The sequence below is a fragment of the Pseudochaenichthys georgianus genome, chromosome 18, assembly GCF_902827115.2.
Source record: "Pseudochaenichthys georgianus chromosome 18, fPseGeo1.2, whole genome shotgun sequence".
Taxonomy (NCBI): Eukaryota; Metazoa; Chordata; class Actinopteri; order Perciformes; family Channichthyidae; genus Pseudochaenichthys; species Pseudochaenichthys georgianus.
The window spans coordinates 4,195,721-4,211,956 of NC_047520.1; the positions used below are offsets into that span (position 1 = coordinate 4,195,721).

At 43.2% G+C, this 16,236-nt stretch overlaps 1 protein-coding gene across 3 annotated transcripts; it reads left to right on the forward strand.

Moving 5' to 3' along the window:
- The first annotated feature begins 220 nt into the window (after nucleotides 1-220).
- lpcat4 (lysophosphatidylcholine acyltransferase 4) lies at nucleotides 221-16,172 on the forward strand. 3 transcript variants are annotated; one of them, XM_034106430.2, is made up of 13 exons: nucleotides 221-301; nucleotides 3,047-3,410; nucleotides 4,511-4,623; nucleotides 5,268-5,328; nucleotides 5,492-5,550; nucleotides 6,302-6,336; nucleotides 7,454-7,508; nucleotides 8,226-8,308; nucleotides 13,026-13,151; nucleotides 13,243-13,399; nucleotides 14,559-14,651; nucleotides 14,739-14,874; nucleotides 15,666-16,172. In XM_034106430.2, exons 2-13 carry the CDS (start codon nucleotides 3,110-3,112, stop codon nucleotides 15,833-15,835), a joined length of 1,389 nt encoding a protein of 462 aa, XP_033962321.1. In that variant the 5' UTR covers nucleotides 221-301; nucleotides 3,047-3,109; the 3' UTR covers nucleotides 15,836-16,172. The 3 variants fall into 3 exon arrangements, with proteins under 3 accessions (XP_033962321.1, XP_033962320.1, XP_033962319.1); XM_034106429.1 differs by having other exon boundaries at nucleotides 259-337; XM_034106428.2 differs by lacking the exon at nucleotides 221-301 and adding an exon at nucleotides 310-787.
- Nucleotides 16,173-16,236: the final 64 nt, after the last annotated feature.

A 16,236-nucleotide genomic window follows, 5' to 3' on the forward strand; every position in this document is an offset into this window, starting at 1 on the left:
GGGGACATGAAATGTCCTCCAATTCTGGAATGACCCAGATAGCGAACTATATTAAGAACATTATAATAACATTACAAACGGTTTCTATTGGCAGTGATGGGCTTCCATATTTTCGTCTCCCCAAAGAGCCTTGAGTACGGGGGGTTCAGTTTCGGGAGCTGACTGGTCAGACCTGCCTTACCGATCCACCCATGGGAGGATCTATATATACAGTCTATGGAGAGGACCTATCATGGGGAGGACCGGATCCGCCCCAGAGTCGCAGTTGGCCGGCCTGTCACACTGAGAGGGGGCGGGACAGGTGAGGAGGAGAGCGTATACAAGAAAGAAAAGGATGGTCAGTTCTTTAGGAAGGTGTGTGCTTCGCCATGTGTTAGAAAGAGACAAGACAAGTTCATTTTTAGTTAATTATCGTCGTGTTTCCGGGATCTTTTTGTCCCCGTTTTCTGTGCGGAGTACTTTTCAAACGTCAACGCTTAGTTTTTTAAACCGAACGTAGGCCTACTATTTTTAAATTCGACTGCGCGAGACCCTTCAGTTTGTTTTCAGTGAAGCGAGCCTTTGTCAGTGCACAAGATCGACTTTTAATTCATTTTGAACACGTATCTTCGAAGCATAGAGGAGTGGAAATACCTTTTTTTGACTTTTAAACGCATTTTTTATTGTGTTTTTATTTTTTTGGTAAACTACTTGCCCCGTAGTCATGGAGAGGGACGACTGTCACTCAGCAACGCGCACACATCCGTTTTTTCACGAGTTGAAGATAACCCGTGCGCAGAGGATAAGGGTAACGTTCATATATTTAAAAAAAAGTATAAAGACATATGTTTATGCCTGAAATCAGGACACAATGGCACTTACATAACACGTAGTTATAATACAAAGGCGATAGAAGTGCAACAGGTGCCACCTGGCAGTAATGGGCAATAGTGGTGTAAAGTAGATTTACTCAAGTACTGTACTGAAGTATACTTTTCAGGGACTTGTACTTTGCTTGAGTATTTCCACCTTTGCTGTACTTCTACCCCACTACAATTCACAGGTAAATATTGTTACTTCTACTCGTAAACAACACTTAATACTTTAGTAACACCTGGAGTAAATTCACAAGCTACCCTGCAGCATACCAAGTATTTTAAATAAGCTGGACCTTAACCAGCTTTGATAACACTTTAATGCATCAATAATTATAAAACATATCATATTCTGTAACGTGTCAATCTGTACAATGACTACTTTTACTTTTGCTACTTTAGGTATATTTAGATGCCACTACTTTTGTACTTTTACTTGAGTGACATTTTGAATGAAGGACTTACTTGTTACAGAGTACACTGGTACTTTTACTGACGTGTCTGATTACCTTTTCCACCTCTAGCTAGAGTTGTCCTCTGTACATACTGCTTACTTAAACATTAACCTCTACTGTGTTTAAATGCTGTGCTTTGAGTCAGTGGGATAAGGGTGCAATATTTGGACATCTGTTAAAACTCATGGTTTTCCTTCTATGGCCATTTTTTACATGGCTTATTTCTAGAGTTTTTTTTTTTTAAGGGAACAAAGAGTCTTTCACATTTCACTCTCTGAGTCTGGGGCCTAGGCAAAACAGCCAAGTCATAAATGTGTTTCAGGCACAGGCTAGCATGTCAGAGGGGAACAACATGCCACAGAGTTGCACAACTCTACGACTGACACGCTAGTAGAGCTGAGCCACATCATAATAATAATAGATTTATTTTGTTAGCGCTTTTACAGGTGCTCAAAGACGCTTTACAGATATAGTGAAGAGAAAATAAAATAAAGGAACAACAAATAAATATATCGTTAAAGTTAAATAATACAAAAACTATCACACATTAAAAGCCAGATTGAAGAGGTGAGTGTTTTGAAGGTGGTGAGGTCAGTGCAGTCTCTGATGGGTTGTGGGAGTGAGTTCCAGAGGAGGGGGCAGCGACCTAGAAGGCTCTGTCCCCCCAGGTCCGGTGCTTGGTGCGGGTGGGGATGGATAGGAGGTTGGCTTCTGATGAGCGGAGGCATTGGGAAGGGGTGTGGTGGTGCAGCAGGTCTGTGAGGTAGTGGGAAGGGGTGTGGTGGTGCAGCAGGACTGTGAGATAGGGGGAAGGCGTGTGGTGGTGCAGCAGGTCTGTGAGATAGGGGGACGGGGTGTGGTGGTGCAGCAGGTCTGTGAGGTAGGGGGGGGGGTGGTTGTTGAGGGCTTTGTGAGTAATGAGGAGGACTTTGAAGTCGATTCTTTGACGGACGGGGAGCCAGTGGAGGTTCTGGAGGACGGGAGTGATGTGGTCTCGGGAGCGGGTGTGGGTGAGGAGGCGGGCAGCAGAGTTCTGGATATGTTGAGTTTATTGAGGAGGTGGGAGGGTATGCCGTAGACTAGGATGCTGTTGCAGTAGTGCAGTCGTGATGTGATGAATGCATGATGCATTGGTGTCGTGATGTTTACAGGAATATGTATCCCATTCAGAAACGCATCTACAGTAAGACCACTGAAATAGATGGTCAGTCCACTGAATGTATGACTGTATGGACTGACACCTTTCAAAGTTGATCTCCAATGAACATGGAATTCATGAGCATCAAAAGTCACTATGAATCGTAACGGCTTTAAATTGACGTATTAAATCCAAAGAGATTAGTTTAAAAAGAGACATTAAGCCATTTGTATGTAGTTCACAAAGTGTTCCCTGTGGACGCATGTGATGTTTTAATTTACAGCTGCAACGATTTAAGTGACCGGAAAATAATGCGTTACCATTTTGATATTTTTGATTCATCATAAAAGTATTTTTTCATGCTAAAATGGCCGAAAATGCTGATTTCGGCCCCTCGAACATGAACATTTCCTGCATCTCATTGGGCTTTGGACCGTCACAACAATACAACTAAAAACATGACCTTGGGTTTTAAGAAAATGGAATGAACATCTTTCACTATTTTCAGAGAATTCAGCTCTTATTATAGAAAATGGTCAGTTTATTGAATTATGTAATCGTTATTATCCACCGTAATTTATATATCTTCTGATCTCCAGTGCATCATCCTGGGCAGCGTGCTCTTCCCTCTGCGCGTCACCCTGACGGCCCTCATCTTCCTCATGATGTGGCCCCTGGCGCGGCTCCGATCCGCCGGCCTGTCTGCGGAGGAGCGCTCTCGCCCCATCACTGGGTGGAGGCGCTGGCTCCTCCACCCAATCATCAAGTTCCTGAGCCGATCCGCCTTCTTCTGCCTGGGCTTCATGTGGACAAAGGTCAAAGGTCGCTGTGCGGACCTGAAGGAGGCGCCGGTGCTGGTGGTGGCGCCTCACAGCAGCTTCCTGGACATGGTGGTTCTGCCTCAGACGGAGCTGGCAACGGTGGTGTCGCGGTCGGAGAACACCAGCCTGCCCGTCGTAGGAGGTGAGACACACACACACACACACACACACACACACACACTCACCACCCCATGTTATAGTATTTGAAATGAGCCAATCCTCCTCATAATAGTTTCTACATTTGTAATATCCAGTAACAGAAACAAAGTGACGGTGTGCGTTGCTTGCTGAGGGTTTAAATCAATGGATGATTTAAAAATAAATGTACCAACACTGTCAACCTCACCTGCTACAGCTTCTGTTTGTCTTCTTAATCTTCTATTGATTTATTTTATTTATTTATTTATAGAAGGACCCTGCATACAAAAACATTAATCTCAGCGAAGAGATGCAATATGCCAGATTATAGCTAATAGCTAATTTCCATCTGTGGTCCTCATATTCATTGTTATATGAATAGGAAGGCATTGCGTCGTGTCTTTGGTTCCCCTGCTGTTCAAGGCGCTCTCACTCTCCTGGTGGAGTGGAGCTCGTGCGGGCAGGACCAGGTGTAAATGGCATTGATTGCTTGAAGTGTCAGTCTGTGCTCTGTTAGTCGAGTTGCTGTCCCTTTGTGGAAAAACACACGTCTCTAGATGTCTACACTTCTTGCTGGTGTACCTTCTTCCCCTTCGTACTTGGATTATCTTCGAGCAGGGGACACACAGAACAGAGGTGAAGTGTGAACACGAGAATCACTTTGGGGACACACGGTCGAAGGCAGGCTGGGAAAAGTGTAAATGTTTTGCTTTGAATCGTGAGGAAAGTGAAGAAATGGAGCGTTCCCCCTGCCAACAACCGAGTACTGTTTGTTACTAGGCAACTGTCGGAGTGCCTGGGTGACCTCATGTTTGACCAAATGAATGTTTAAAGAGACTGTCAGAGAGAAAAGCAGCTAAACCCATTTTGGCGAGCTTGTTTTGTTCACAGAGAAAAGTGTCGTGTATTTTACGTCGTCATGTTACGTCATGCGATCGGCTCTCGCGATGGACATTTTTAGAGCATCCCCACCAAAAAGATAAACAAGTGACTCAGCCTGTTGGCTTCTACATCCCTCTGCCTGCTTTGGCACTTCCTCCCTTTTGGTTCTGGTTTTCCCTTTTTTGTTCTCGTGTAATCGTTCTGTCCTCGTTGACGTTTCAGCCCTGCTGGAGTTCAACCAGTCGGTGATGGTGAGCCGGACGGATCCGGAGTCGAGGAGAAAGGCGGTCGCTCAGCTGACCGAGAGGCTGACCTCCGGCGGATACTGGCCTCAGGTGAGAAACCTTCTGGGAGGTAATCTGCTGCATCTTGGGTATCTTTAGGCGGCAACACAAATAAACAAGTTGTTGTTTACAGAACGAATAATGACCACAAACTATCAACACTTGGCAGCATTCTGGCACCTAGTCTCAAAGTCAATGTGTTCCAAGTATTGATCTACAGCTTTAAATAAATCAGATGGGAAGTTGTTTTTTTGTTGCGGGAACAACAACAACAAGAGTAGCTTCCAAGTTGGCGTTAGAATGAGGTCATCCCCGCAGCCCTCGATTAAAGGAATGCCCCAAATGAAGACGACAACAACAACAACAACAACAACAGTGCACACCTCACTGAAACCGTTAAGTCTTTGCTTGTTATGGCTTCACATCTCTGATTGAGCCGAGCAAACCGCTGATCAAGATTAGATAAGGTGTTTTGTTTTGGAACCGGAGAGAGCAACACTTCGTATTATTCCATCCTTTTTAGTTACCGTGGGAACATTTTCAAACCTCAGGAACAGAAGGATGGATAATAAAGTCATGTGTCGACATCTCAGACGACCGATTGGCTTTCTTTACGCTGCTGGTAGGTTTCTGTTAGTCCCGGCTGTCCGTAAACTCACCTGCTCATACATCACACGTCTCTACTTGTTGGCTAGATGCTGATGTTTCCCGAGGGAACCACGACTAACGGCAGCTCGCTAATCAAGTTCAAGCCTGGTGAGTCCGTGTCCTTTCTTCCTGTCAGTGTGTTCCCCTTTCGAACAAGTCACGCAGGAATGAGTGGCATGAAAGGGAGAGAAGGGCGTAGCAGCGCATTGTTTTTGCTTCTCCAGCGACGCTAACATTCCTGTCCGTTTTTTGTTTTTCTCAATGTCCTCAGGTGCCTTCCTCGCGGGCGTCCCTGTCCAACCGGTCCTGCTGCGTTACCCCAACAAGCTGGTGTGTGTGTGTGTGTGTGTGTGTGTGTGTGTGTGTGTGTGTGTGTGTGTGTGTGTGTGTGTGTGTGTGTGTGTGTGTGTGTGTGTGTGTGTGTGTGTGTGTGTGTGTGTGTGTGTGTGTGTGTGTGTGTGTGTGTGTGTGTGTGTGTGTGTGTGTGTGTGTGTGTGTGTGTGTGTGTGTGTGTGTGTGTGTATAGTGTTGGAGATAGTATCAGCACTTTGTTGAACTCCAAACAAATGGGTATTTTGTGTTGAATGTTCGAGACGATCTGAAAGGATAACAGATCTGAATCGAAAGTTTATTAGAACAACAGTCACACTGTTTAGTTTCTCAGTCGACCAACCTGTGTGACACGATTCCCTCACAGGGGCGGGCTTTGTTCTGCTGCTGCACTTTGTTTTTACTTCCTTGTTCCTGTCCCCCCTCGGATGGGTGTGTTCACTACAGTCCCATCCCGTTCCTATGTTATAATAAAAAAGCATATTTATTATTATTATAAGTCCCCGATTTTTATCTCCTGTCTTGTCCAACAGGGTTTCCTAAAATGTCCGCCTGGTCTGGATGTACATTTCCCCAGACTGTAGCTATGTTTATGTACACACTGTTATGTGTGTGTGTGCATACCGGAGCCTGTCAGGGTGTGTGAACGGGTCAAAGTGACTGGAATTGCACGTGCTGTAATAAATGAATCTCCACCGTGTGTGTTACTAAAGATGTTGTGTTTCACCATCTGTTTACGACTCTCCCTCAGGATTCTGTTCGCTGGACGTACAAAGGAACATCCTGGTGAGCGAATCTCCCTCTCTTTTTCCACTTTCAGTGTTGAATCCAGCGCTCCGGGTTCGCCCTTTCCTGTAGAGTGTCAAATTCCACTGTTTTTGAGGATATAATTATTAGGGCTGTCCCGAATACCATTTTTCGGGCTTCGGATATTCGGCCCGTGGGTGGGGGTGCGTAGTAATCGGCAGAGAACCGCTTCAACACGTGTATTTCGGTTCATTCACGGCATTAATTTTGTTATTCTACAGTATTGTTGTTTTATAGTTATTTGTTAAAGTATTTATCCCAATTTGTGTTTTTTGCAATTGAAAAGGACATTGTGTTTGTTACTTTCATTGCAGTTGTATAGGCGCTTTCACACCGCAGTACTTTTCCCACAAAGCTTCATCAGAACTTAGTTCATGAGAACTCTAAGTGCAGATCGCGTTCACACCGGAATAAGTTCCTGAGGGAGGATTAGGCAAATGAAGCCGCTGACGTCACTTCTTCTTCTTCGGCTTTGGGTTTACTGGCAGGCCGCAAACAACCCCGGAGTTGGGGACTGGCTTCAGTCGAAGCTGCTTGGACTCCCCGTGGTTCCGCCCAGCCAATCAGACATAGGAACCTTTTTCTCCCACAAAAGTACCTGCTCTCTGGCAGGGACGGAGAAGGGGGTAAAAAAGTTCTCATGAACGCGAAAATTGTGTTCTTTGAAATTGAAAGAGAGAAGGAGAGGTAGCGCTGTTGACAGGAAGTTGTTGTTGCTATGGAAACAACGTGACGGAGATTAACGGAGAAAAGTAATATCTACATATAAAGACGGAGAAAGTAAACCATAACGTTTAAGGTCAAGTGGTAGCACCCCCCGAAGAGGCACAAGCTCTTACGTTGATATTGGAGATTTCAATAAATTAAATTTGGCAGCCGCAGTCAAAATATATATATATATATATATATATATATATATATATATATATATATGAATAACGAAATTGAATCATCCCGAATAGTACTCCAACGAACGAATATTCGGCTATTCGGGTACAGCCCAAATAATTATATTTGATAAAATAATACCACGGGTAGCAGTTGCCCACCGTGACAGTTTTGTTTCCCATCTAATATTTGCTCTTCTGTCCGTTAGGGTGGAGACCCTCTGGTACACGGCTTCTCAGTTCTACACCAACAGCACCGTTGAGGTGAGAAGGTTAACCAAATCCTCCTCGCAGAAGATGTACACTAATAGGGCTTCGTGTCACATTGCATTAACATCTGCCTTTTTATAAAGAGGAACTTAACACCATGTGGAAAATATGGTAGATAACTAAGTACACCGTGACATCACTGTTGGCGTGGTAACAGGTGCAGCACGTGACTAATCCTGATGTGGTGTAACACACAAACGGGAGAGATCAGTACTTAAGCTTAGTGTACATTCCTTGTTTTATTGGTGAGACGATTTAATTCCTGTGTGTGTGTGTGTGTGTGTGTGTGTGTGTGTGTGTGTGTGTGTGTGTGTGTGTGTGTGTGTGTGTGTGTGTGTGTGTGTGTGTGTGTGTGTGTGTGTGTGTGTGTGTGTGTGTGTGTGTGTGTGTGTGTGTGTGTGTGTGTGTGTGTGTGTGTGTGTGTGTGTGTGTGTGTGTGTGTGTGTGTGTGTGTGTGTGTGTGTGTGTGTGTGTGGTGTGTGTGTGTGTGTGTGTGTGTGTGTGTGTGTGTGTGTGTGTGTGTGTGTGTGTGTGTGTGTGTGTGTGTGTGTGTGTGTGTGTGTGTGTGTGTGTGTGTGTGTGTGTGTGTGTGTGTGTGTGTGTGTGTGTGTGTGTGTGTGTGTGTGTGTGTGTGTGTGTGTGTGTGTGTGTGTGTGTGTGTGTGTGTGTGTGTGTGTGTGTGTGTGTGTGTGTGTCTTTTCTTTGCTGCAGTTCATGCCAGTTTACACCCCGTCAGAGCAGGAGAAGAAAGACCCCAACCTGTACGCAGACAATGTTCAGAAACTCATGGCCAAGTGAGTAGCGTAATGTTTTATGATCTATATCTGCCCGTGTGTGTGTCACTGTGTCATCTACAGTCTGTAAGGATTTAAGATAAGGGGGACATCATGTGATGTAAGGAGAGAATAGGGACAGGAGTACAAATATCAGGGTTCGTACGGGTGCTTGAAATCCTTGAAAATGCTTGAAATTTGACGTGCTGTTTTCAAGGTTGGGAAAGTGCTTGAATTTTGGGAATGGTGCTTGAAATTGAGAAAGTGCTTGAAAATGTAAATGCTTTACTTTTACAAAGAATTGCTGTCTGACTGAATAGTTCGCTTTTTAGATTAAAATAATTGCTTCGCTTCTACATAAAACATCTCCGCTGCGGCCTTCCCGCGCGATGCTCGCGACCTGCAGGTGTTTGTGTTACGTGTGCCCTGGGCATTCTGATGAGAGATAGATGACAGTGTGCCAGGAGGTTGCAGCTTCAACGAGCGTTGGCTAGCAGAAGACCAATACAAGCCATGGCTAAGACGAGGGTCAAGCCCACGAGTAGCCTCCTGCAGAGTTTGCAACAAATAACGATGGGAGAGTCGAGCAACATGGAAGGTACGCCGGAGTAGAGCATTTTAGATTAGGCTAACGTTGCATGGTACGTTTGTTTAAGCTAACGTTAGCGAGCTGAATAGCGAACTCCATGAGGGATAATAATAACTGCAGGGGACAATCATTTCAGAGGAGCGTACCTGTGGTATGTGCGTTACAGTCGCCATCGTGTGGTGTTCAGAGGACGAAGCTCTCACGGCATGTCGTGTTATAGTCATGAAATATAATCTATTGATTTGACTCAGAGCGATTTTGAAAGCGATGTATTTCTACTGTATGTTTCGTGCCTAAACCAAATGTGACTTGCTCTATCGAAATCAGTCGCATTGACCGAAGACACATTTTCGTTTGTATTACTGGTCTGGGGGAAGCTCGCGAGTGCGTTTGTGTATTTTTGCGTTTGTGTCCCGGGGAAACACTCACAAGAAACACCGGCTGCTGTTATGCTTGCTGTGACGTTACATTACTCCGTTCTCCGCTTGTAATTATGCCGAAGCTTCAAGTTGTATTTATCATCTGAATTTGCCGAAACAAGTTTAATATTCTGAAAGCCAAGACTTTGTTTATTTGAAAACAGATGAAAATAAACTGTCTTTTATATAAAATTGAAGTATTATACAAGTAAAACTACATTTTGTTTTAATCCCATGTAATTGTAGAATGAACACAGTCTTCCTTTGGAGATGTATAAGTCAGGAGTCTTGAGTAGCATTACCTAAAATCATTTTACACATGTGTAAATATTATTTTCCACTTGTTACCATTGTGAGTCTATTTTTATGCAGCTCTGCGTGATCTTTGTGGCTACAATTCAGGCTAATACGCTACCAGAGGTGGAGAAGTACTCAGATGTTGTACTTGAGTAAAAGTACAAGGACTCAGATATTGTTTGAGTAAAAGTAGAAGTACTCAGATCTTGTACTTGAGTAAAAGTAGAAGTACTCAGATCGTGTACTTGAGTAAAAGTAGAAGTACTCAGATCTTGTACTTGAGTAAAAGTAGAAGTACTCAGATCTTGTACTTAGTAAAAGTAGAAGTACTCAGATCTTGTACTTGAGTAAAAGTAGAAGTACTCAGATCTTGTACTTAGTAAAAGTAGAAGTACTCAGATCTTGTACTTGAGTAAAAGTAGAAGTACTCAGATCTTGTACTTAGTAAAAGTAGAAGTACCAGAGTGTAGGAATACTCTGTCACAGTAAAAGTCCTGCATTCAAAATGTTCCTCAAGTGAAAGTAGAAAAGTATTCTCATCAAAATATAGTTAAAGTAGCGACAGTGAAAGTAGTCGTTGTGCAGATTGGTCCATTTCAGAATAATATATATGATATGTTTTATGATGATTGATCATGAAAGTGTTCTCAGAGCTGGTGAAGGTGCAGCTAGTCTGAAGTACTTTGTAGACTGCAGGGTAGCTGGTGGATTTACTCCAGGTGGAACTAAAGTCTGATTCAACACTTGGTTAGATTTCACATCATTCATCCAGATCTGTAAAGTAACTAAAGGTGTTAAATACATGTAGTGCAGTAGAAGTACACCATGTACCTCTGAACTGTAGAGGAGTAGAAGTACACCATGTACCTCTGAACTGTAGAGGAGTAGAAGTACACCATGTACCTCTGAACTGTAGAGGAGTAGAAGTACACCATGTACCTCTGAACTGCAGTGCAGTAGAAGTACACCATGTACCTCTGAACTGTAGAGAAGTAGAAGTACACCATGTACCTCTGAACTGTTGTGCAGTAGAAGTACACCATGTACCTCTGAACTGTTGTGCAGTAGAAGTACACCATGTACCTCTGAACTGCAATAGAAGTACACCATGTACCTCTGAACTGCAGTAGAAGTACACCATGTACCTCTGAACTGCAGTAGAAGTACACCATGTACCTCTGAACTGCAGTAGAAGTACACCATGTACCTCTGAACTGCAGTAGAAGTACACCATGTACCTCTGAACTGCAGTAGAAGTACCCATGTACCTCTGAACTGTTAGTGCAGTAGAAGTACACCATGTACCTCTGAACTGTTGTGCAGTAGAAGTACACCATGTACCTCTGAACTGTTGTGCAGTAGAAGTACACCATGTACCTCTGAACTGTTGTGCAGTAGAAGTACACCATGTACCTCTGAACTGTAGAGAAGTAGAAGTACACCATGTACCTCTGAACTGTTGTGCAGTAGAAGTACACCATGTACCTCTGAACTGTTGTGCAGTAGAAGTACACCATGTACCTCTGAACTGTTGTGCAGTAGAAGTACACCATGTACCTCTGAACTGTAGAGGAGTAGAAGTACACCATGTACCTCTGAACTGTAGAGGAGTAGAAGTACACCATGTACCTCTGAACTGTTGTGCAGTAGAAGTACCTCTGAACTGTAGAGGAGTAGAAGTACACCATGTACCTCTGAACTGCAGTGCAGTAGAAGTACACCATGTACCTCTGAACTGTTGTGCAGTAGAAGTACCTCTGAACTGTAGAGGAGTAGAAGTACACCATGTACCTCTGAACTGCAGTGCAGTAGAAGTACACCATGTACCTCTGAACTGCAGTGCAGTAGAAGTACACCATGTACCTCTGAACTGTAGAGAAGTAGAAGTACACCATGTACCTCTGAACTGTTGTGCAGTAGAAGTACACCATGTACCTCTGAACTGTTGTGCAGTAGAAGTACACCATGTACCTCTGAACTGTTGTGCAGTAGAAGTACACCATGTACCTCTGAACTGTTGTGCAGTAGAAGTACCTCTGAACTGTAGAGGAGTAGAAGTACACCATGTACCTCTGAACTGCAGTGCAGTAGAAGTACACCATGTACCTCTGAACTGCAGTGCAGTAGAAGTACACCATGTACCTCTGAACTGTAGAGAAGTAGAAGTACACCATGTACCTCTGAACTGTTGTGCAGTAGAAGTACACCATGTACCTCTGAACTGTTGTGCAGTAGAAGTACACCATGTACCTCTGAACTGTTGTGCAGTAGAAGTACACCATGTACCTCTGAACTGTTGTGCAGTAGAAGTACACCATGTACCTCTGAACTGTTGTGCAGTAGAAGTACACCATGTACCTCTGAACTGTAGTGCAGTAGAAGTACACCATGTACCTCTGAACTGTTGTGCAGTAGAAGTACACCATGTACCTCTGAACTGTTGTGCAGTAGAAGTACACCATGTACCTCTGAACTGTAGAGAAGTAGAAGTACACCATGTACCTCTGAACTGTTGTGCAGTAGAAGTACACCATGTACCTCTGAACTGTTGTGCAGTAGAAGTACACCATGTACCTCTGAACTGTTGTGCAGTAGAAGTACACCATGTACCTCTGAACTGTAGAGGAGTAGAAGTACACCATGTACCTCTGAACTGTAGAGGAGTAGAAGTACACCATGTACCTCTGAACTGTAGAGGAGTAGAAGTACACCATGTACCTCTGACTTGCGTTCACTGCCAACAATTAATCAATAATGTATTGAGAAGTTATTTGGCTGATTGTTGTATATCGGCTCAGCCAGGTTATATGGGAGGCCTAGTCTACGTACAGGTCACTAATTTTGAAATATTAAACTTAGTTTTCTTTTCTTGAATTTTTCATCCTCGTGTAGAAGGCTATCATGAAACACACATGTGGTTGTTTATAGCATAAGAACATCTGATTTAATGTGAGGTAGGGAAATAATCATTTGAGTATGTGTGTATATAAATATGTAATTACAACAGCTGTAAGATGCTGGAAAATGCACCTTGAAAGTGCTTGAATTTGACTTTGGAAAAGGTGTAAGAACCCTGAAATATGTCGGGGATAAATAAAGGATAAATGGTTCTAAATATATTATCATTTATCGACTGGACATTTCTCAAACAAACAAAACAAACATGGTTCTTGTTGTTGTAATTCCCCCTTTCTGCCACTAGGTGCTAATAAGGAGCCATATTGTTAATGAAAACTTAAGGCACAAAGTTCAAGGCAGCATTTTCTTTCTGGCTATTCTTACCCACAATCCTTTGCAACTGTATGCAAGCTACGTGGAACAGTATGTACTTTAAGGTTGAGCTGAGCTATATTTAGCTGACCACCGCATACAGCACAGACTTCGCACGATGCTGGATGTCTGCCGTCTCTTATGATGCGTGTTTCTGCTGCAGGGCCCTCGGGGTGCCGTCCACAGATTATGTGATGGAGGGCCGGGTCCCTGTGAATAAAGTGGGGGGTCTTTCTCTCCCCATCGATTCTCCTGCCAGGGACTCGCTCTCACTGCTGCACCAAAGCGGGTAAGAGAAGATCTTTGTTTCGCTTCAGTTCTGTGAAGGCTCCTTTTTGTCGTTGTCTCACCCCCCCCCTCTCTCTCTCTCTCTCTCTCAGTCTGGAAGCTCATGACGTGGAAGCAGCGCTGGTCAGAATGATTGACAGGTGTCAGTCAGGAGCTCAGGGGTCAAAGTGCAGCGCAGAGGAGCTCGCCTCCATCCTCGGGCTGACGGACGCACAGACAGCCGGGAGCATCTGCAGCTTCTACTCCAAGGTACAAACTGTTGTTGTTTGTGTGTCTACTGACATTACCTTCTTGGGCTTGTTGCACTAGTGTTTAATTACATCTGTGTTTTTGTTAAAGTACTGAATGTTCTCGATACGTTTGATACATCTGCTACGACTTGTCTAGTATAATGTTCTTCACAATCAAAATGCGACTTCAAAGCCTTTGCACTGCTCCCTGATGCAAGAGGGGAATTAGCACCTTTTTATACATTTTCTATTATCTGTTGTTGAAGTGGAACATGCCTACAAATATGATGCCTCTAATATAATAGTATAAACCAAAAGAAGTCGCTGCTTCTAATTAAATGATGAGACTGCAAAGCAACTACTAAAGCAGGGCTTGGGGGAGCTAAGCTGCATGTTGTACTTAACCCTTAGATGCATAAGTGAGCTGTTTGTTTTTAAGTATCTTTGTAATTAAAATTTTTTATCATTTCATATTCCAACTATTCCTCAAAAAACCTGTTTTGGATATCATGCCATTCACATTTTAAATTGGCATTTTATCCTTTTTAAGAAATTGTAGTTTTTGTATTTCTACCCCAAGCTTCCATAAGTGGGTAAAAAATGAACCGCATGCATTTTGTAGACCGCACAGACGACATCACAAGGGACGCCTCTCAGGGAGATTATCGTACACGGCAAGATCTGATGCCCGTCGGTATAATAACACATTATGTTTGCATAGGGCTTTTCAAGAACTCAAAATTGCTTTACAATATAAGGGAAGGTTAGAGGGGGGGGGTATAGGGCTATCAAACTTGATCAACCGGCATGGATTGATGGGGGGCGCTGGGGCGCTATGAGTAGACAAGAGGAGAAGAGATGAGTTTTGAAAAGGGACTAGAATACTGTGAAGGTCTCGGAATAAAAAAAAAATCTAAAATTATAAATAGTGAACAATTAAATATAAAATATTTCTAGTGTGAACCAAAATATAATACTAAATATTATACAAGTGATTTTTCTTAACCAAAATGACAAAGTTGGCATAAAAGCACACATTATTCTAACGGGGTCCTTGTTGACCCGCTTATGGAAGAGTGCAGTCACTCGTGCGTCGAAGTTAGTATTGACTTTCTAGCAAATTCATTTAACTGCAATTCCTGTTTGCATTCATCTCAAGAAACCCGCTTGTGTTTCAGGATGAGTCTGTGGACCTGAGGCAGATCTATTTCAGTGTTTCCGCTGTGTCAGGATTTGTCAGCTTCAGCGCACTGCTCCACACGGCTTTCACTGTAAGTCCTGGATTATTCATTAGTTTCTGCCTAAGATAACGAATAGCTTTTCACAATGCTTCTGAATGCCCGGTGTTTGTCTCGCAGCTGTTTGACCCAGAGGGCAGCGGCAGTCTGAGCGCAGAGCAGCTGTCCGGCCTCATGGGGGCGCTGCTGGGGTTCCCTCAGCATCGAACAGCTGATCTCTACTCCCAGGCGTCTGAGGAAGGCCAGCTAACTGAAGGTGAGGACCAATAGGCAATCAGTGAGGGATCCACTGTTCACTATCCACTAGTGTCTCATTCATCTTGTTACATTGAGATTATACGCAACAAAATGTGGTGTAAAATTACTTTTTTGGAGTTAATGCAGGTTTACTTTGGCCACTCACAAACCAGCTCAAAGACAAACGATTTGACATCACACAAACTTATTTAACATTACTTTTTCAATGCTAAACAAGTTTGCTCTGTTCCTCTTTCTGTGAAATGTTTTAGTAACGTGTTAAATCTAAAAGGCAACTGCCCTCACTGAACATGTGTGTTGGGGGGGGGGGGGGGATCTGCAGCGAAGCGCTTCAACATCGGTTTATTCACGGCATTCATTTTGTTATTCTACAGTATTGTTGTTTTATAGACTATAGGTATTTGTTAATGTATACAACCCAATTTGTGTTCTTTTGAAAGAGAGAAGGAGAGTTAGCGCTGTTGACAGGAAGTTGTTGTTGCTATGGAAACAACGTGACGGAGATTAACGGAGAAAAGTCATATCTACATATAAAGACGGAGAAAGTAAACCATAACGTTTATGGTTAAGTGTTAGCACCCCCCAAAGAGGCACAAGCTCTTACGTTATTGGAGATTTCAATAAATTAAATTTGTCAATATATATATATATATATATATATATATATATATATATATGAAATTGAAATAGTACTCCAACGAACGAATATTTGGGTACAGCCTTAGTGTGTTATAATTTAAGTGTCAAAAACCATTGAAATCCTCATTAAATCCGCCTCGTTGTTCACAGAAAATCTGCTGCGAGTGCTGACGAGCCACCCGACCTATCAGAAGGTGGTGAAGGAGTACTTGCAGCCTGAGGAGGAGGCGGGCTCTCAGCTGGCCAATGGGAAGGCTGTAAACAACAACAGAAACACGCTAAACGGCCACGGATCCATCCAGCACAAGAAGTCTGAATAGGGAATAAAGGGAAATAGGATGCGTCTTTTTTTTTATAGGATGTTTATTAGTTTGTTACGTATTCTGCAGCAACGTGTGTGTGTGTGTGTGTGTGTGTGTGTGTGTGTGTGTGTGTGTGTGTGTGTGTGTGTGTGTGTGTGTGTGTGTGTGTGTGTGTGTGTGTGTGTGTGGAGAAAATGACCTACATTATGAATACAGGCGCTCTCTGAAGTCGGTGTGTGTTTATTTAACGCCTCGTGTATATTTCACAATAACCCAAAAGCAACACATGTTGGTCCAGATGCTGTTGAAACACTACGTTATGTTGAAGCCATAAAATGTCTTATTTATATAACTACCTTCCTTTGTACATTGAATGTTTTTAAAGCGGGAACAGTGGTACGTGTAAAAAGAAACTCTGT